Source organism: Lepidochelys olivacea (assembly GCF_965140295.1).
Source record: "Lepidochelys olivacea isolate rLepOli2 genome assembly, chromosome: 1".
Lineage (NCBI taxonomy): Eukaryota > Metazoa > Chordata > Testudines > Cheloniidae > Lepidochelys > Lepidochelys olivacea.
The window spans coordinates 228,778,335-228,801,196 of record NC_140411.1 but is presented as its reverse complement, the minus strand read 5'-3'; the positions used below and the strand labels follow the sequence as shown (position 1 = coordinate 228,801,196).

The window sequence follows — 22,862 nt, the reverse complement described above, 5'->3', positions numbered from 1 at the left end:
AGTAGAAGGCTTCATTACTTGTACCAAGTGTACTACTGTACATTTAACATCATGCTACGAAATCTTATCACAATTAAAACTACATTTATAAAAATCCATTAAAGTACTATATATATACATATATGTATATTATGGAGTTTGTTCATTTATTTGTAACATTGAGCAATCCACAGTGGGGTTGTTGGCCATTAGCAAAAATTAGCAAGGTCCTTTTGTATTTTCTGTATTTTTAATTGTGAATTCCAATCTTTCATCATTGACATTTATTTACAGAATTTCAATCCAAGTTCCTATTTATGTTCTGTGCTTTTAAGATAAATAAAGGAGCAAGTGCTTACATTGTGCATATATAATGCATATTTTAAATAATCCTACATTCTGTACTCTGTACCACCAGATATTGACCCATGCTTTTGGAAATGTGCAGTACATCTTTCCACACAGTTTAATAAGGATTTTTACAAAGCCATTTCATGTTGTAATTACATGTTCCATTTATGTCATTACACATGTTTACACTAATTATGCAGTTAGCACTAATTACACTAATTACATAAATGCATGATAATCAACTGAAGTTTACTTTCAAGGAACAAAAGAAATTAACTCTAAACCTACACTCTGAGCCTTATGCTGTGAGACATATCAATAAAATAAAGGAAATTCACAGTTAAGCCTTTACTGCCCTACACTGAAAAGTGTGGTTGAAGGTGCTTCCTACTTTGCTGGTGACGATATCCTTGTCTAAACTAACAAAGGGGTCAAAGGCCAAGGTGCTCACAGACCAGGATACTAATTTAACAGGAAGCTCACTAAGGCCATATCTACGCTAGTCAAACTTTTGTTGCTTGCGAGTGAGCGACATAAGTTTTGCTGGCATAAGCACTCGTGTGCACAGCTCCTCTTCCCCTCACCCCCTCCCTAGGCAGTGTCCTCTTTTTGGGAACCTGAAATATGGTAACCCTACAGCTAGTGACTACTATATTTTGTCTGCTTCACAGTTTCTTCAGATTCTTGCAACTTTTTTTAGAAGCTCTAACACCTCCATTGTTTCCAGCAGACCCTTGAAATTTGGAGGGAGAAAGCCCTGTAGCCAGAGGCCTTTTCTTTGTCTCATGACATTCTTTTCAGGTTTGGCGGAATTATAAACTATAAAAAAAATCACCATTTCCTTTCTTTTACTTGCTTTCCTCAGAGAAATTTGGGCAGCTTGCCAAAATAATAATTGACTATGAACATTCTGAAGAGTCAGACCTGTGGCCATGCAGAAGCACCACTTAATTGCGGCTAGAACGCAATAGAGGGCCTTATCAGTCTTAAGAATTAAGAAGTTTGTTGCCCTTAAAAGGAGGGTACTCAATTGTTGTTTGGACTTCCTTGGGAAATCCCTGAAAAATGAAACCAGAAAGATCTTCTCATGGCCAGCTAGGCGGCAATAGTATGCACCTCTTTGTCAGAGGTGTCCAGCGTGGCCTGTGCCGATGTGCGGTTTATCAGCTGTTCTGCAGACATGATGATGTTAGCTCCCCTCTGCGTTCTCAAGGTTGTCTGTCAGAAACTGAGACACTGTCCAATTCAGGTATTCGTATTTGGACAGAAGCGTTGTGTAATTAGCCATGCACATCTGGAGGCTCATAGATGAATACACTTTGAATCCAAATGGGTCCAGCCTCTTTGGATTTCTCTCCCTAAATGTAAACTTGAGAAGTCCCTGCTGCTTTGACCTCTCTTGGATTGCAGCTACCACAAATGACCGTGCTATTTGGTGGTAATAAAAGTACTCAACTCCCTCAGAAGGGACTTGGTACCTAGTCCCAGCTTGCTTGGATGTGGCTAGAATGGATGCTGGCTTGTGCCACAGGTCTTTCACAGGCTCCATCAAGTCCCTCATTTATAGGCATGACAAGCCTTCCAAGCATGGAAGTATGCAAGATGTCCAGCAGTTTGTGAGGTTTCTCCTTTACCACTTCCAGATGTATATCCAGAGTGTAAGCCATACACTTTACGAGGTCTAGAATGACTGACGTCATCAACTGAAGAATGCAGTGTAGTAGCCGGGTTGGTCCCAGGATATCAGAGAGACAAAGTGCTTGAGGTAGTAACTTTTATTGAACTAAAGTCTGATGGTGAGAGAGACAAGTTTGTTGTAATAAGCCATAAATCCAGTGTCTCTATTCAATCTATGATTTCTAATGTCCAGTAGAGTTATGAATTTAAGCTTTATGACACTAGATTCATGGCTTATTATAATGGTGTCCAAACGGTGGCTAGCGAGCCACATGTGGCTCTTTTACAGTTAAAGTGAAGCTCAAGGAGCCCCCCACGCCTGCCTTTCCCCACACATTTTCTGCCTACCAGACAGGATGGGGGGAGCTCAGGCTTCTGCCCTGCAGCGGGGTGGTGGGACTAGAGGTTACTGCCAGAGACAACTGGTGCCTGATAGCTGGTGGGTAGAAGGGGCTCAATTTAAACATTCAGCCCCCTCAACAACTTGAGTCACACACACCCAGGGACACCCCCACTCTTCCCCTCAGTGGTCCCTCCCTACAGCTCCCAGCTATTTGATGCTGCCTCTCCCTACAGTCGCAGCTCCCATCTTGCCAGCTCTCCAGGGAGGGAGCCTGGCTGCATCATGTGACCAAGCAGAGCCAGAAAACCCTGGCAAAAATCTGGTGGAAGGGAGCACATGACCTCCCGCCGAACCCCAGCAGGCATGCCTCGGCTCTCGAATTTCTGAAGATTGTCATATGCGTCTCAGAGGGCCGGTAAGTTTGGCCACCCCTGGCTTACTACAGCAATCTGTACCCCAATAATCCCTCCTTTTTATCCTGTGACTGCAGAGGTGTTAGCAGGCCACTCCACCTTGAATGCCTCCTTACAATATATGCTAACCAATCAGTTCCATGGTGCATTCAGCTGTGACACTCGGAGTGTCTTTCCCAGATCTAAAGAAGGTCCCTGTGTGGCTTGAAAGCTTGTCTCTCTTATCAGCAGAAGGTGGTCCAATAAAAGATCTCTCTCATCCACCTTATCTCTCTAATCAACTTAAAAAGGAATCCCACCGTCTACTGCCTCATTGGGAGAGAATGAGGAGATCACACAGTGAGGAGCAGTTGTCCTTGTAGTTGCCTCATCACTTTCCTTCTCCTGCCTTTCCAGGATCTGAGGCTGCACTGGCTGCCCTGGCTGCATTGTTTTATATTCCCTCTTTGGGGAGGGAGAGCTAACCCTAGAGGCGACATAAAAACCAGAATCTAACATAATTTGTGTCTGTTAGAGCAGGCCTGTCCCTAGGGGTTGCGGGGCCAGGGATGTAGGTGCTGAGTTTCTAATCTGCAGAGAGGTGCTCCCCCTGGCTCCGTCCAGGCCCTGCCCCCACTCCATCCCTTCCCTAAAGGCCCCATCCCTGCCCTGCTTCTTCCCACCCCTTCTATGCCCCCACCCCGGCTCTTCCCACCCCTGCCCTGCCTCTTCCCCGCCCAGTTCCACCCCCCCTTCCTCAAGCGCGCTGTGCCCTCGCTCCTCTCCTCTCCCTGCCAGTGCCTCCTGACCCCGTGAAATGTCTGATCTGTGGTAGGCGCTGAGAGGGAATCACACAATATCAGTCCTTTTAATGCTCTTTTTATTATATGAGCCTCTTAAAATTGTAAAAAGAATACTTCAAAAAATTCTCTCCTAGTAGGACTATTGATTTATTCTGTAATAGTCCTTCAAAGTTATAGTTCCAAAGTTACTTTGTTTTCAATAATTTATTCAAAATATGAATTGGATTCCACCTAAACTGAACTTCTGCTAGCCAGAAACAGATTCAATTTATATAATTTAAGGGAATCCAGCAAAAATATTCATAATCCAACTTGAGTACATCCAGTCTAAAAGAACAAAAACTCTGTTAAAAGAGATAGCTGCTTTATGCTGTATTTTTTCAGATCTTCTGGTTTATATTTTAATTTACACAGAAAATGCAGTTCATCTAACATATTTAATCTTTTATCCAGTTTCCCTTTTTAGTTATTCATTCATGTGGATATACATGTATTTATCAAAAGCAAAAACCTGTGTTACATACGATGTAAAAGTCATTAGTCAATGAGAATCAGAAAATGCAAAAGCTACGCTTCCAGAATAAGTGTGTTAATTCAGCTTCACTACACAGCCTAAGCCATATATATATATGATAACAAACAGTAATGTATTAAGCTAGCGTACACATTTCACACTGTGTTGCTTTTGCCGGGACCAGAGCAGGAATGCAGGTCAGAACTCCTGTAAAGAGTTAATAAGCAATCTAGTTAGAGATGCGTTAGATTCTGTTTTGTTTAAATGGCTTATAAAATAAGTTGTGCTGAATGGAATGTGTATTCCTGTTTTTGTATCTTTTTGTAACTTAAGGTTTAGCCTAGAGTGATTCTCTATGTTTTGAATCTGATTATCCTGTAAGGTATTTACCATCCTGATTTTACATAGGTGATTCTTTTACTTTTTCTTCAATTAAAATTCTTCTTTAAAGAACCTAATTGCTTTTTCATTGTTCTTAAGATCCAAGGGTTTGGGTCTGTGTTTACCTATGCAAATTGGTGAGGATTTTATCAAGCCTTCCCCAGGAAAGGGGGTGTAGGGCTTGGGGGGATTTTGGGGGAAAGACGTTTCCAAGTGGGCTCTTTCCCTGTTATATTTGATAGATGCTTGGTGGTGGCAGCAATAAAGTCCAGGGACAAAAGGTAAAATAGTTTGTACCTTGGGGAAGTTTTAACCTAAGCTGGTAAAAATAAGCTTAGGGGGTTTTTCATGCAGGTCCCCACATCTGTACCCTAAAGTTCAGAGTGCGGAAGGAACCTTGACATGGTTCACAGTGTGGCTAGATGAACATAGTTGTCAGGCCCGTAACTCTTGCATGTCCTAACTTCTAGAGATTGGTAAAACACAACCAAAAGTGCACGTGCATCTAACTGCATTACCTTGCATTAACCTTATTTACACATGCAAACTGGGTAGCTAGGCAAGCAAGTAGCTGATTTGTGGGCACAAATGCAGTGATTTTGCATTTATCCTGAAAGCCCTTTAGAAATGGTCCCAAACAAATGAACAGTCTTATATCTCATTTATGAAGAAAGACAAATTTTATTGGTTTTACCACCTCTGGATTTTCCTCCTTTTTCTTTTTGGTAGCAGGGGGTCCCTGAGGTGACTCTTCAGAAGGTTTCTTTGTTTCCACTTTATTTTCTGTCTGGGTCTGGACTTGAGGCTGAATGATGATAACCTGCAAAATAAAGAACAAATAAAGAGAACAGAGTTCATTACACAAAACAGATTTCCAGGCCGAGTACCTGACCTAGATCCTTCATTGAAGGGCAGAAAGACGGTGTCAAGCACCTGCTAAAAAGACAATAAATAAAAGTCACAGGCCAAAATTTTCAAACTTGGATGATTAACATTAGGGTCCTAAATCTATATTTGGTTTCCTAAAGAGAAGTATCTCTTTTTTCACAGGAGCTCAGGCACTCCACCTCTTTCTAAAAGTCAAAGGGAGCGGCAAGTGCCTCCTTCTCTGAAAATCAGGCCACTTCTATTTAGGTATCTGACATTGATTCAGGGACCTAACTTTAGGCATCCACGTTTGAAAGTGTTGGCAATGGCTTTATGTTTATTTATTTATTTTATTTTATTCCAGATACAAGCAAGAAAGATGTAAATGCTGTACACTCAGGCCTACATTCTGATCCTAGTTACAGAGAGGTAACTGTTGACATCAATAAAGTTACTCCAGATTTGCACTGGGAGTAACTGAGATCAGAATCCTAAAAAGTATGTTTTATGGTAGGTTTTCAATTTGTCTAAAAATACAGTAAGATGTACATCCGTTCTGAACTACACCTCATTCTTGTGCAGCACCATCCACAAAGAAAGTGTTACACAGCTCTTCACAGTACTTACATGTGTATGTTAGTTAACGCACTGAACACCAACATTCTGAGAATCAACAAAGCAGACTTATACTTTGCAGATTCGGTATCTCAAGATTGCATTAAAAAACACTGAGGAACAAATTACTGATCACAAAACTGTCCGTGTGACGTTATATTATTAACAAAAAATTCCTAAGGATTATAAGAGACCTTCCCAAGATCATCTTTCTGATGATGTTTATTGGATTTGACCATTGGGCCTTTTTAATCTATTTCATTGCTAACTTTTAATCAATATTACTCAGTCATCATAGATCCGATCTCCAGTTACTCATTTTAAAAAATGCAAGTACTTACGCAAGGAATTTTTTTTTTATTGGTAATCAGATTATAGGAATAGGAAAATAAATTATGTTAGCTAGAGAATTACACCAAAGATGCCTACTTTGCTTATTTACTTAAAAGCCATCCTATCTTCTGTGCTCTTTCCTGTCAGTGTATTAGACCTTGCCCTGCCAACAAGTTCCAAAGTAGTTCCATGTTTTGAATTTTGAACATGTTTTTTTATTATTTTAACACTGCCTTGTAACATGCAATGCTGCTGTCATGACAATTTGTGCAGTCTTGTGACTTACACTGGGTTACAGAGCATTTGCTTTAGAGGTTGCTGGTTCTGATACAGTATCTGAATTACACTGGAAGTCTTTTGGCTATGCCAAGTCTTTGTTCAAATAGAATCTGGTGTCACAGATGCACAATTCCTGCATTTCAAAGCTTAGCAGCTGTGCAAAAAGTAAACAGGTATTCCATAACTGGATTTTTTTTCTAGGAGTTCAGCTGCTGATCAGTTATGAAATCCTGAACTCTCATCTCTTATGGACTTTTCCCAGAATTGCAGAAGAGAACACCTGGCTACTTTATATAGCCCTGCAGAGTGCTACATTGAAGAGACTACAGAATTGGGTTCTACAGTTAACATTATTCTTCTATAATTCAAGGGAAAGTCAATAGGAAATTTGTGTCTGCTGAGAGTTTGTGAGTTTCATTAATTATGATTGGATTGAGAGGAAGGATGATCAAATGGTTCCAAAAATGCCAGGCTACACAATGCTACACTTACTTTCCCAGACAACCAGAAAAAAATGTAGGTATACTAATAAGCATCTAGTATCTTTCATGTGTCCCCTTAAGACTTTTTTCACTGCTTTCTGATTATTCACTTCAAAAGGAACAGTTGACATCACTCTATAAAGGGCTTTCCAAACTACTAGGAATATATTTGCCTACACCTGCAATATAATTGTTGATCTTGATGTAAAGATGCACTGCAATTGCAAAACCTACCTTGCTGTCGGCACTAATGAGGAGTGGTTGCACTTTGATGCTATCGTTGACCACAGAGACAGTAGCGCTCGTGCTGATAGGAGTTGCATTGTTGGGGGAGGTGGATATAATGGCATAGGCCACACCTGCACTGCTCAGAGGTGATGAGATAGATGTAGACTCGGCCACACTTTGTGATTGGCTATTAGGCGTCTGTACATGGCTGACAGTATTATTGGCAGTGGGGAGGGCAGGGCTAGGGTTTTTGATGCTCACTACTGTTGCCTTTTGGAAAGTAGGAGGCTGTTTGGAAAGTTGGTCTCTGCATGAGGAAATAGGAAGGCTGTCTGGAATCAGGGTCTTTGGCCTAACCTATAAATAGAGAATTAGAGATTATTAGACATAACCTAACATAGTAACAAATAAATTTTACAAACACACTCTACCAACATCACTTCACATTGCATTAGCAATGTAGCAAGGTGCCTAAAAATACTGCAAAGCAAGTCCAAGTAGAAAGTGATTCATTTACTTGTAGATATATTCCAAATTCTGCCTGGCTGAGTCATTTCCCAGTCATTGCAACCATGTATAAAAGGACATAAGTAAATTCCTTACTTTTATTAGCAGATATCCATACAAATGCCACTCTGTTCACAGTAGGCCAAAGGCTTTTCAAAGGCATGGCAATTCCAGAATGACCTAATTTCTTGTGCTGAAAGAAACTATATTCTTGCTATGAATTAAAGGGTGGGAACTGATCATTAAGGGAGTTCTGTGAATGCATCTACGGGAACAGTAAATGAAATCTGAGCATGTCATATTGTGGTAGATTAGTAAATGAAGATCTTTACTTATGTTTCAAAGGTGCACAGTTTCTAACAGTGTGAAGATTGCTCTTTTAGGTTCACAAAACAAAAACGGAACTTAATATTTTACAATTATGAGTAAAGGGCTAATTTGTGGCTGGAATTGAGGAGGATTGCAATAGAGGCTTGTCTAAAGGAAGGGAAAAAAGAATCTGACAAAGTCTGTGAAGAAGGCGCAGCCCATACCCTACAAAGGACACCAGGAATGAAGATCTCAGAAGACTGTGTTCAGCTAATGTGATATGCTGCTTCCATTGGTAAAATTAATGCAGTCCTGTCAACATGACTCATACTTAACTATGTGTTAAGTATGGGTTCAAAATATAAATAATTTAAACTGCTATGCAGGAGGTTAACTTTACCCTTAGCTCATTCATTAACATGGCCATATAAAACACATGGGGATCTGACTGTTTATTTTGTCAGTCATTGCTTGCATCTTCCATACTGTGAAACAAAAATGATATTTCATAACAGACATATATTTGACACAGCTGTTTGTGCTACTCTACCTTCGCTTACAAGAAGCATTCCAATTATATTATCTTCAGTCTTGAGGATAAGAGAACAGTTAAATGAAAATGTCCTGATTTACTGGAACACCCTGCATGATCTTTCAGCACATCCTTTTGTAGCTTTCAAGCAGGAGGGCATACCCAATGCTTTCTGCAGAAGATATTAGGAGTGCCCAGAAGGCCCCATGCAGTCACATATTTTGCTCTTGCTCATTAATTATTGGTATTATGGTAGCGTTTAGATGCTTCAACAGTGATCAGGACCTCAGGACCTATGCACTGTACATATAGTAGGGTATGATAGTGCTGTGAACACCTTACAATCTAAATAGACAAGACAAACACAAGGTAGGATGGGAAACACAAGAGCCACAGAGAGATGAAGTGACTTGCCCAAGGTCACTCAGCAGGTCAGTGGCAGAGCCAGGAACAGATTCCCTGTCCAGTGCCCCATCTATTAGGTACTCATACTATTTCTTATGTGCCAAATATGACATTAAATAAAAGTGTTCAGTAACGGAGAATCATAAATATTAATTTGGTTATGTAATAGGGCATAAGTCTTCCCTGAGCCTTGTCTCTGTCTTCTATGGCTTATATAATTTGACATCTTCAGATGAAAGAATTTAGACAAATCCAAAGGCCAAAATTTTCAAAAATACAAGCCTTACAGTTAAGTTCCTAACTCCATGTATAGGCAGAGGTGCTGAGCTGTTGGCTGACCAACACTTTTGAAAGCCAGGCAGTTGCCTATATATATGGACTTAGGAACCTACCGGTAAACTCCTATTTTAAAACATCTTGACCTATGTGTTTTGCAAATTGGGCCCCACAACACTGACAATGCTATAAGGTAGATATTATCCCCATTCTATCAATGGGGAAAACTGAGGCACAAAGGCTAAAGCGACTTGACAAATCTCTGTTATATAATCCAGATCGTCTGGTTATCCTCCTATGTTTTCACCACAAAATTATGCCTTTTCTTCCCTATGTTATGTCCTGTGTAGATCTATGATTGGTTACTCGTGTCATGGAAGAGTAACTGTTACAGAAATATAATTATGCATGAAACTAGCACTCATGAAACTTTGCCGTTGAGAAACTGAGCACTCATAAGAACTTCAGTTATAGCTGAAAAAATTCAACTTTAATTCTGACCCCTTGGTCTAACATCTGAGATTATGACCTCATTTTGGATCATCAAAGGATTGTTTTGTCAATTAATACAATACATATGAGAAAATGGACATATCTACAGCAAGACATAGTACAGACTTCAGATTTGGCTTGTGTAAATCTTACTGAGATTTATAAAACAAATCAAGTTGGAAGAAAATCAGCTCAGTAGTTTTATTTACTCAAAATTGTCATTTAATTTACTACTATCTGAAATGTCTGTTTCTGCCATTTTAAATCGCATTTTATATATCTGTTACTGTATCTTAATCAAAAACCTAATAAAAACTAAAACTAAAAATGGCCATAATACATACATTGGTTATTGTATTAAGGGTAATACTTAATATCACCTATTATCCACAGTACAATATATGTATTATGCACTTTGTGTGCAAAATGTACAAATCTATATCACTTTGCTACATAATAAAACCTCTCTGCACAAATAATTAAAAGGAATGAATTTTCCAAAGAAAAATATTCCCTATATGGTTCACCATGTTGAAATATCTCTATTATTCCACAAGACAAAGGTTAAGTACACAGTACATTGGACATTTTCTGCCACCTTGTGATAAAATAGGGGTACTACATAGTCTTCATAATCACCGACCCCAGCATATTCCTAGACAAGATTATTTAATGCTGTGAAAGTGTATTTATTTATTTATTTTCATTTCTACAATAATAAAAAGGCAGCCTATGCAAAAACTCTGGGCATCCCGGACACCAGGGCAAAACCAACATAAAATTAAACAGCTACTCAATCCAACTAAAGATCTCCACACACAAAACTCCTTTCACCCTACACTGCTCTGATGCCCCTTCATACTCCACCCTTTGAAGCTAACCCCCTAAGTAAAAGCACTACTCAACAGCTACACTAAAGGATTAAAAGATTTCTATTAAACTTCCACATAAAAACAAACGGCTACTGTATTATTGTAAAACTAACACTGTCAATCAGGAAGAAAATAAGTGGAGAATAAACTAGTGTAAATTCCTTGGCAACCCTGAGAAACTGCAGTTTAAATTTTGGCGATGGAAGTCAGAACTATTAAATAATCAGAGCAGCAATATTCTGGAGGGTACAACATTTTTATGGCAACTGACAAACAACAAAGTGGGAATTGGAGGAAGACAGAGGTGGGGAATATGTTGCTAAATACATGGACTGTTTCAAAAATATATTTACTGCTAAATATTAACACAGACTTGATGGTACTTGTACATACTACAGGAGGCATCACAGGTAAGGAGTCAAGAAATTTAGAAAAGGAGAGAAAAAAATAACAAATGGAATGTATGTTGTGAAGAGAACAGGTTGCAACTGATGAACACAATGCAATTAGTGTTTTTCCAAGAAAAACATTGTTCATTTAATACATGACAGCTGTCAAAACATTGTATGCGACTACCAGTACTAGGACCATATAGGAGAAGAAATGCACCTTTTCCTGCATATAATGATTTCAAATACCTATGCTGTTAGTGAATTTATATGGTGCCACAATAATGAAAATGTTTGATGTTAGGTGGTAGTATTCACGTATCCAAGGTATCTGTCACACTACCTGGCAGGAGAGTGCATTTTCCAAGCAGATGTTCCCAGACATGAGAATTCAGTATGTAGCTGTCTGCTTTTCATGCAATAACAGGAGGTCTGATCCTGTGAGATCCTCTGCACCTCCTGTGAATTGCCAACTCAACTCTCACTGATCTCAAATGGAATTGATGGTGCTCAGCTTCATATCAGGCTCTTGCTCAATATCAGGCTGCTTTTGGGGGTTAGTCACACTTTATTTTCACTTCACCCTTGCACTCAGCTTAAAAACAAAGACTCAAAATGGATTTAACAAAATTCACATGTCACAGAGGCAAAGTGCTTGTAGCAGAGGACAATTCAATTCTTAACGAGCTTTAGAGGATAACACTCTCCCAAAAAACAGCAGCAATGGCTGATAAAAATTAATGTAATATGGTCTAATCATACCCTTAGCTGGTGAAAAGGGATGCAATTTTATCAACTTCAGTGGTGCTGCAATTCATTTACACCAGCTGATGATCTGGCGCCATTTTTTTTTTTTAAAGTCAATAGCCCTACATTCAGAAGTTTCACAGAAGGAAGGTCCTGCATGAATTTAAAAGAGCCTGGCATGCACTAAAATCAGGGTTTCCCCAAAAGCCTGAAATCTTGGTGTCCTCACCACAACACATACACAAGCACGTCTTTCCTTGAAAGCCTCCTCGAAATCTTTAGCTTGGTCTAAGATGGCAGCAAAATAAACAATCAGCATTCCCTACATAAAGTTTATTTTTCAGTCACACATGTAAGTGCATGTGACCACTGAACCAAACATATTTTTTCCTTTTCTGGTGGGGTTACACAGAAGAGCAGTTATTCTGCATGCCTCAAGGGACAATAAAAAACCCCTCGGTTTAGTGACTGTTCATTCCCAATACGGGGGTGACCTATTTTCTTGCTAGAAGGCTGATGGAAATCTCCTTAGAGTCCATCAATGCCACTGATGATACATTGGCTGCAGAGGTCACTGAAGAACAATATCAAGTGCCCCACTCTACTTCACAAAGGGATGAGCAAGCTCTCTCTTCCATGCTCCCACTCCTTTCCAATTTGGGGAGTGGTTCAACATATTGTTTAATGGGTGAGCAATATTAAAATCCAGTGGATTGTATTACCATCTGGGTTTGATTTCCCATTTTGCTACTAACTAATAACTTTCCTGTAGTGAAAAGGGAGACTCAGATGATACCTCTGTTCAATTTCTAAGGCAGAGCTATTTGATTTAGTTTTCCTTCTCTAGGAGCAAGTCACTGCTAATGAAATCGAGGTGGTGCTGATAACTTTCATGCTAGAACTTGCTGCCACTAATTTTTTGTGACTGGGTAGTTGGCTGGTAAAATGAAGTCAGGTGGGAGTCCTGTCTTTAAAAATGCTTTTATTTTTCTTTTTCACACAAAACTATATTTTCATATGAACTTTCCAAGATTTTTGTTAATGAAGCGTACATTTTCTATCCAACTGTACTGCCTGTATTATTTGGCTTGGTACTGTCATTTTTTCCTGTTTCCTCTGAATTTTGTTGACATTTTAGATTGCTGTTTTTCTTTTGTAAAGTAGACAACTGCCATTACAGCTGCAAACTAAAATCAATGTCATTCCAAGTGTGATTGACTAGGGACTGAGGTTAACAGGGATTTCGGCTATTTTCTTCCTGAGGGTCAGATTCTGTCTTTGAATGCATAGGAAGGCCCACTCTGAGCCACACATATGCATCTGGGGACAGAATTTGATCCTTACTGTTTAGAGGTTATCAAAGCAGGTCCTTTACTGTATGCCCACATCAATACACCTAATTCTACATTCTTTAGTGTTATAAGTCAGTTCCCTTCTTGTTGAAGCACTCATCTTTGGTTTAGTTCAATTCTTTAAAAAAGCGTGTATTCAGCCTTCTAGCTGCATTAACATTCATACTTATTAAGGGCTACATTTTCAGTTGAACTTCAGCCAAGATTCTGGCTGCAGGAGCAATATGTTTCCGTGTTTTCCTGCATGCATACAATTTGTGAATATTAAATAATACAGCATAGTTCTAAGTTTAGTTCTACACTGGTGGTTCTCAACTAGGGGTACATGTACCCCAGGGGTTACGCAGAGGTCTTCCAGGGGGTACAACTCATCTAGATATTTGTCTAGTTTTACAACAGTCTACATAAAAAGCACTAGCAAAGTCGGTACAAACGACATATAGACAATGACTTGTTTATACTGTACACGGAAATGTAAATACAACATTTATATTCCAATTGTTTTTTATAATTATATGGTACAAATGAGAAAGCAGTTTTCTATAATAGTGTGCTGTGACACTTTTGTATTTTTATGCCTGATTTGTAAGCAAGTGAGGTGAAACTTGGGGTACACAAGACAAATCAGACTCCTGAAAGTGGAACAGCAGTCTGGAAGGATTGAGCAAGCCACTGTTCTATGCCATACTGATTAAGTTACCCGAAGTTAGATTAGGCATCTCAACCTCCACTAAAATTCCAGCAAGTCTGTCTGGAATTACAGAGAGCATTATGTCCCAGAAAGCTGTGTGCGATCCCCTAGCAGGATTCTAGTCCTTTTCTCCTTTGAATTTCTAAGGATGATTTTATCCAATTCAATTATATCACACTTTGATTCAAACAGTGAAACACTATCTTCTCCTTGTTGCATAAGTACATTTCACATTTTATGCAACAAACATTTCTTTTGGTTTCCTTTCCTGTTTCAGAGTTTTCTTGAATTCTGATTTGTATTTAAATATTTTTTTTCACTCTTCTACTGTTTATGTTCAGCCCTCAAACATTATGCTTAAAAGTTAATTACTGTAGTGAGTTTTTTCTCACACCTCTTGAAAGAGTTCATTATTATGCAAACGGAGAGAGCCCTTACACAGACTAATCTGTAACATTTTCTCTTCTCTTACAGCCCCATCTCCTAGCTTGGGCTATGACTACACTAGACCTGTTTTCCCTGATATTTCCCACTGTTGCTACCACTGGGAAGGCTAGAGCACGTAGAGCTTCTGAAGCTGTGGGCATTTTTACCACGGCATTGTCTGCCTCTGCTCAAAGAAGGTCTAGATGACATGGTGACAAAAGAACTAGTGGTCATTACAACCCTGTCTATATTAACTACTACTGGAGCTGCACCAGTGTTAGCAATGTGATGTTATTTGTACTGCATAGGCTAGGGAGCCCAATCACAGACCAAGACCACATTGTGCTGGGCACCATATAAACACATAACAAGACAGTTCCTGCCACAAGGAGCTTTCAAATGAATGATAGGCAAGCCCGTACTAAAATATACTTATTAAACATATCAGATACAATTCATATAAAATGCAAGGCACCAACAGTCATGCATAGTAACAAGAGAAATACACACAGAATGTATCTGAAGTATGTGTGCACTTGTTTCTCCACCTCCACTAATCCTAATGATAGGAGCACTGTAGGCCTTTGCTAGGATACTGTCTGCACTGTTCTACCAAGGATGTCACAAGCAAAGCACTCCCAATCCCTGCCTTCAACTAGGAGGTGGAAAAAGAAGTCAGTGAAACAGGACATTCATCTCAGAGTCTGATTCAGCTCCCATTCAGATAAATGAGAGTTTTTCCACTTATTTGAATAAGAATGGATTGGGCCCAAATTTATCTTAAATTGAAAAATAAAACAAAACTGGAGGTTTGATTTTAATGTCCCTACCATTATTGAAATGTTTATTTGAGGGAGTATATCACCTTGTAAGATTGCTCACACTTCATTTTAGTTGGATACAGTACTTCTTTAATTGTCACTTAAACGTCTGTGAAATTACCAGATTACTATTTTTACTCTAGTGACACACAGGAACACAGTCAGGCATAGGCAGCGCATGAGTTTTTCAATTGGGGAGGCTACTCCCGTGAGTGCCGGAAGCTCCACAGAAGTGGGGGGGCAACCAGCGCTTGGACTGTGGCTCTTCCCCCCGAGGCTCCAACACTCCCCTCTCCCTATGGCCCCACCCACACTCTCGCCCAGGCTCTTCCCAAGGTCCCACCCTCTCTCTGCCTCTTGCTGCTCCTGCTCTGTCTCTTCGCCTGAGGCCCTGTCCACTGCTCGCTCCTCTCTGCCCACTTCTCCCCCCTTCCCTGCTGCTTGCCAAATCACTTTTTTCCTGCGAGGGATGGGGGTTGGGAGGGAGGGAGCAGAGAGGAGTGAGCAGCAGGCAGGGCCTCGGGGAAGAGGCAGAGCAGAGGCTTGGCCTCAAGGGGGAGGTGTGAATCCGGGGAGTGTCCAGCTCTCGTACTCCCCGGGTGCAAAGGCGGCGGGCCAGCAGGCCTACGAAGGGAGGTGACCTGCATCCAGCCTTTGCTCCCTGCCTGGCCAGCCTTTTTATTTTGGGAAGGCTTAGCCTTCCCAAGCCTCTAATACGTGCCGCCCATGCACTCAGGGACTCCACTTTGCTACGTGCTGTAAAGAACACAAGAAAAAGATTTTTTTTTTTGTATTTTGTTTTAAATAAACCCAACCTGTGTTTCTAGAATAGAACAAAGAGTTCAGTTTAATGAAGGAGTGCATGTCATTTAACTGGAAATCCCTAACAAGATATGAAATGAGGAATAAGGGGGGTGTAGGGGGGATTAAAATTCCTGACATCCTAAATTATAGAAGAAATTTCCACACTTGTTTGTAACAAAAGCAAAATATAAGAGCTCTGCCAAAGAGGCTTGCTTTTAGTGTTAGTGAAGGCCTAAGGAAAAAACACTGTTTGTATTGTACAATGAATTTATAATATTGACTACCCCAGCCTAATCTTTCTACTTGTGAATGAAAAGGGAAGTTTTGAAAATGTCAAGGTTATTTTTATGACGGTTAGGAAACAAAGTTATGGAACTGCCTGTAAGCCTAAGGAGAGTGGGGGATGGACAGAATTGTTGCTGGCTGGAGAGAAGGGCATGGCTTGAAGAAGGAGAATTAGAAACTGTCAAAAGATGAGTAGGGGATCTGATAATGTGGTTCTATATAGACCTGGCTAGCTCATCTTGATTTGCAGTCTTTAGTTTTCACAATGATGAATTCACTATGTGCCCGTTTCTCATTCTAACTATAGTAAGTGTGAAAGCTGATGATTAATACTGCAGAACAGGTGATTGTTGTTCAGTGATTATAAAACATCAATGTATGAATGTCTGACTCAACACGCCTGAAGTCAAAAGCAGTGGTAGAAAACTGAATGGACTGAACTAATGAAAACTCATAATTCTTCAAAAGTAAACTATTAATATTGTCAAGAATAGTTAAGTGACAAGATACAAAGGATTCATGCTCCTCTCAGAAAAATGCAGAAAAACAGCTTTTTCTAATTCTTCAAGATCAAATGTAGAACTGAATGACAGTTTGTCTCCTTAAGAAGAACAGAACACTGATGACCTTAGCAGTGTGACATGTGTGATGCCATCACTGTCACCGTAATATACATTTAAGTCCCTGATACAGGTTTTCCAGCAGCTCTTCAACAACATCTTCATACATTAACAATCTCTGTTCATCTTTGACACCCCAAAATGGCAAAAATGAGTATGTGATTATGCCATAAAAGTAAAAAGCAAACTTAAACTTGATAAGGAAACTATAACCTTCTTTTATGCCTTCCACAAACTGAACAATGTGAAGAAACAATTGAAGTGCTATGTCCTCAATCTATTCCTCCAGACAGACTTTAACTTACAGATCTACTACTAAATGCACGTGAAGAAACAATAGAAAAGAATTAAAAGAACCAACGCTGATATTAATGTTACATGATTGCTCAGACATGAGAAATGACCCGCTAATGGCTACAGAGGGAAAAATGCATTTCCACTTACTGCTGTTTAGTCTGTATCTGAAAAGAAAACTGCTGAATATTGTAAGCAACTTGCTGAAGATGACATCCAATGGAGGTCTTTGCCATTTGCTCAGACAACAATAATACAATTAAAAAGATGGAAGAATTTCAGATGCAATCATTCTAAATCTGTGTGTTCTGAACACTATTTAAGAGAAAGTAAAGCACACCGTGAAAATTCAAAAATTCTGCTGCCACCCATAGCCTCCTAGTTGATTGTCTGAAAATGAGATTTACTGTAGCAGCTTCATAATGACACCTGAGAATGAATATCTGCATTTGCATCCAACTACCATAAGTATGCTGAAATTTCCAATGAGCATGAAGAGGAATTTTATCAAAATAAAGCAAGCATTTTACAAATAAAACAAGCATCTTACATAATGAGGGATTCTAAAGAGAGGCACTAACTTAGTAAAAAAAAACTTAGTAAAAGCAACTGAAGGTTTCAGAAGGACATGACTGATCAGCAGGCTGAAAAGTACTATCAGAATCTCAATGGAAATCTCGTTTGATGTAATAATGAATTCAAACCACATAAGGAAAAAAAATCAAAGAACAATTCAGGAGCTACTATGGAACCTGCCTATTACTTAGCCAGCATGACCGATTTCCAAATAGGTTGGATCATGGGTTGAACCCAGCACCAGAAGAAAAGGCCGAAATGTGACTGATGTAATGTAGTCCTGTTCCTTCCTTCTGTTCTAGAATGTTAAACAGAAGATCTGGATCTCTACTCCAAACGTTTTTTGTGAAGGAGATTAATTGTGTCACAAATCAGTCAATTAAAATGACAGAAAGTTGCAGGGAAGAGGGGGAAATCAAAGAAGCCTGGACAGTTGAGTTGAGAATTCTGTCAATTTTGAAAAGATTTTCATTCTTGTCCAGCCAGTTCAATATCAATAAAGTGTTCTCATCATATCTGGGCTTGTTCTGTGAAAACTCTGTAACTGGCTAGGTTCGATTAACTAATTTACTTGCTTTAAGTGTATGGGTCTCTAAGGCCAGAAACAACAGGTCTAACTAGTTCATAGATTCAGAATCTCTCTAGTTGTATCTTTTGCAGGGCTGGATTTACAATTTATGCACCCCTAGGCACAGCATCTTCAGCCCCCAACCCATCTCCCACCGCCTACAGCTGACCTTCATATTGCACACAGTTTTAGAGAGGTAAGATACCTCTAGAATGCCAGTGCCCCATGGCATGTGCCTACTGTGTCTAATTGGAAATCCAGCCCTGATCCTTTATTTTATTTACAGAGTTGTAAGCTTTTCATTTAGGACAATGTAGGCATCTTTTCAGGTTTGAGATTCATTTTGTATAGCATATTTATTGCTCATTTTACTTTTCCGTTTTCTTGGGGTCTTTCACTGTTTTCACCCCAGTGTTTCTCCTTCCCCCAGCCATCATCACACACTCCTAGAAGAAAACGAGTGGGTTTTTTTTTCAGCTAGGGAAATCACAACCATGTTGCTTAACCAGCACTGAAGCCAAGATGTTAGTAATTTACAGGTTCAGTTTTTATTCAGTCAACTGAATGTGTTAGCTGTAACAGGGCTGGACACCAAAGAGGCACATAAAAGACTAATTAAATATCAGATTTGGAGTTCAGTTCAAATAATTCCACAAAAAAATTGAAATAGTATTGTTACCTGAGGTAGCACTGCTGGTCCTTGTCCTGCCAACCTCTGCAAGGAGCTGACCTGAGGAACTTTAATGGGCACTGTAGTGATAGTTCCCAAAGCCTGTCAGAAGAAAATAGTTGAACAGGGTTTGAAACAATGGAGCTCTCAAAACTCTCCACAGACAGACTGAAACCTACCCAACTATTCCCTGTGTTTGTTATTCTTCTCTGTATTAACTCTCCGTAGTTGGGAGTAGCACACTGTAGCATTTCAGTCCATTTGGAACTCTCTCTCCCTCCCTGCTTCTGAGACAGAGAATTGTTTCACCTCTTTAATCTTCTCTTAAAAGCGTCCTTAATTATGATCTATTGTCTTTGTAGAACATTTTGCAATACTGAGTATGAAGGATTTGTCTTGTAATGCATACCATCCTAGTTATTTTAAAGGTATTTTAGTGCCCTGTCAAGTTCAAGGTTTGTTTGTGCAGTAGCATGTTTTCAAAAGTGATCCAAGGAAAAGAGATGCATGCTGCCCTCGTTTTTCAAAAAGTGGGGTTTAAAGATGTTACTTTACACGTTGCCAAGCTACCTTTAAAAGTTCAGTGAGTTTAAAGAGTATATTTTATTTTTACCATAAATATGAAATTTGGTATATGCTGATCTGTTACAGTCCCATCAAATCCAAAAGCAGAATGCAACCTCTGGAGGTACAATAGTGTATCAGTAATCTAAAACTGCTACAGGATACACTCGTTTTGAGTCCACATGTCAGTTGCCACTACTCAAACTTACTCTACCTATACATTCTTCTCTTATTTGTGTTACAATTGTTTCCAACATTTAAAAAAGACCTGACTCTTCATATAAACAAAGCCTTCATTTTAACCTATATGAGCTTTACTTCAGACATATTGGGTAACTGAGGTGATACTTGATACCCAGTTATTTTCTTTATGCTTTGAGATTGCAGTTGGTTATCAGTACGCTGGAGAGCAACATAAATTTCTGTGATGAGAGATTAGAAACACCCCTCCCTCTGAAATTTGTTTTGATTCATTCTTCTGCTCTCCTAACCCTACAAAAAAGTGGGGGTTTTCTCTATTCAGAAAAGATTAGAACTTGCACTGGGAGTGGTTGAGTCCTACAGACCAGTGGAGTTCACCAGTTTGTCTTTGCAGAGTCAGTGTTTCTGTAGTGCTCTCTCTCTCTCTCTCTCTCTCTCAATATTTCTGCAAGAACAAGTTCTTTTTGAGTACTACCCAGTAATGTCCCTCTGAAAAACAGCATGGCAGGCTTCAATGGTGCCTTGAGAGAAACACAGTGAGCTGAGTTTACATCTCCTTGTAGCAGTGGGAGTAAGTTGCACCTCCATGTGCAAGTGAAGACCTTTGCATCAGAAGGGGAAAGATCAGGCAGTGTTTTCACTGTAGTAATCCCACATAGATTACACACAGCAGCACCATTGGAGGCTCACAAGGAGAGGCTGTATTGTGGATTATCTGAATCACCACCTCCTTCAGCCTCCTTACCCAACCAGTGCTAGGCACTTTTGGTGTGTGGTGTTGGTCTCCTGCAGGCCCTGGGGAAAAAGGAAAATTGTAGCCACCTTTTACCATTGCTGGGGACTCAGCTCCTTCCTTTATGCCAGTATAAACTGGGAATGAGCGAGCCCAGCCCTTCTGCTCTCTAAGGTGAAAATGAAAAAGAACATACAACATTTCAAACAACCAAGAACGGAGGAGATAGTTTAAAGTAGCTACTCCCATACGATTCAGGTTCTCCCTCCACTCCAATCTTCTCTGTAGTTAGAATAATGAGGTTCCTTCTGTAGTATAATGTGCCTGTAGCAGGGTGGTCATTTACTGATGACCCCACTGTGGTCAGGGGTCACTCTGCAGGCATCTTGGCCCTTTAAGCCTCTCTTGCAAGCCTCTTAAGACCTTCCTAAAGGCTTTCAGGGAGATAACAAACCCCCCAGCCTGCAGCTGGTTTAATAACACACAGTTTTTAATAATCCTCAGGGTCTCAAAATAAAGTCTATCCCCACACAACAGTCCACACTCAGCTCTGGTGTCTTCTCTTACAGCCAGAGCTCTTCTTTTGTCCCAGTCTCTTCTTATAGTCTGTCCTCCCAGCTCCTCCTCCCATGAGCCTGAGTCAGCTGACTTGGGCTCTGAGATTTGGTGCCACCATTTTTTTATTGCAGTGTAGACATACCCTTGGTTTCAGGGTCTTCCCTGCAGGAGTCCTTCACACTCCCTGTGTCCCTCTACACTTTCCTGTGCTTCCCCCCTTTATTATAGCCTCCTGCTGCTCTTTAGAGGGCAATCACCTGGCCCTCTCTCAGGTGTGACACATTCTGTAATCAGGGTTGGCTGGATTCCAACTATGAACCACCTTGTTACAATGCCCAAATAGTAACCTAGAAACAGCTGGACATTCACAATTTATCTTAGACCACAGAACGTTTCTCTTCAAGTCATTGGTCAAAAATTATTGAACCCTATTGGCTATTCAGCAGCCTGGGTAAAATGAGTTAGTGGTCTCTGTTCAGTTTCTCTTGGTGAAGCATTCTCATTACAAAAGGCACTCTTGCTGGTAGTCTCACCAGACGGCTTAAGGGCAGAAAGAGTGCTACATTGCAGGTAGTACATTGGCTACAGTGTAGTACATTAGCAGGGTGGCAAAGGAAAGCTGGCACTGCTGCTGTCCATGCTGCACACTCTGTGGTCAGGGGATTTCCTTTCCCAACAGTGTTAATGTAGCACCTTCTGTGAGCATTAAATAGACAAGTTAAAAAGGAACCCATTCCTCAACAACTGAGTCTGATTATTCAGTGGTCTGAACCCTGAGTCATTTACACCACTGCAAAGCAATGCAAAGGGTTAAACACTACCCTTTTGATTTTACACCCACTTTACCCCCATGTGAATGATGACAGAAGGTGCAGGGCAGCCGACCTGCACCCTCTCCACCAAAAATCTTGCTCATGACTGTTCTAGCATTTACAGTAAAGATGAAGAAATTCCATGATGTACACACACCCTCTACTAGTGAGTTAATATAAAAAGTCCCCCACTTCTCTGAACTGGAGTCAAAGTGGTTGCATCTTTCACTGTCAACTAATTTTACATGTGCAGTTACATATACTGAAAACACACAATAAACACACAACAAAAGGGTTTTCAGACTGCACAACAGTGCATCCCAGATTAGAATAAAAAGTGTTGCTAATGAAAGGATTGGGAATTGAACATGAAACAAGGAGTCCAATTAAACAGAAGTAATTTAAGAAATACTTGTCAACAAGTAAGATACTGTAAACAAAATTCCATATTGAAAAGCTCTTTCTTGCACTTCTTTAAATATATGATCTTAAAAACAAACAAACTTGTAACAAAAATTAGAGTTTTCCTCTAATCATATTCCTCCGAGAAAGGACCTCATCTTAACTTATGTATGCATTATAGTAGCAGTTCTGATACATTTACAACAAGGAAGATTGAGTCAAAAGTGGTACGGGGATGGGAGGAGAAAGGGGGAACTCCAGAAGCTACTTTGTACTATATTCTTAGTTCATTGCTCTGATATCCACGGATGACACATTTTGGCTGTGTTTTCAAATGAAGCTATCATTAGTCCTGTCACCTACACTCTCAAAAAATGCTCTAGATTTATTTCCCTGAAGAAGCTCAGAGTACTGCTGCTACCTCTCAAATGAATGAAAACAAATTATGGCACTCTTCTGTTATGAAATTTTCAGTACAAGAGATGCAGCTTAGGGTTTACCAACTTTTTGATATTAAAGAACTTCTGTTTTAAATATTTAAAGGGACATTGCCAGGGTAAATCTCACACGTGGAAGGTGGAAGAAAAATCCAAAATGTTCTTATATATATTTCTTATAGCATCAAGGAATACAAAAAATTGAGACAATTTTAAAAAATACAATTTACTTCTCACTATTTGTGCTGTTTGCTTACTATTTATCTCTCTTTGTT

At 39.8% G+C, this 22,862-nt stretch overlaps 1 protein-coding gene across 6 annotated transcripts in view; it reads right to left on the bottom strand.

Moving 5' to 3' along the window:
- The window catches only part of PHF21B (PHD finger protein 21B), a 205,438-nt gene that overhangs the window by 23,866 nt on the left and 158,710 nt on the right, over positions 1 to 22,862 (bottom strand). For all 6 annotated transcript variants that reach the window (XM_084651644.1, XM_084651643.1, XM_084651645.1 and 3 more), the window contains 3 exons: positions 18,890 to 18,982; positions 7,251 to 7,601; positions 5,138 to 5,260 (listed from right to left, as the gene is read on the bottom strand). In XM_084651644.1, coding sequence (XP_084507770.1) covers positions 5,138 to 5,260; positions 7,251 to 7,601; positions 18,890 to 18,982 — 567 coding nt within the window. The remainder of the gene's footprint in view (positions 1 to 5,137; positions 5,261 to 7,250; positions 7,602 to 18,889; positions 18,983 to 22,862) is intronic.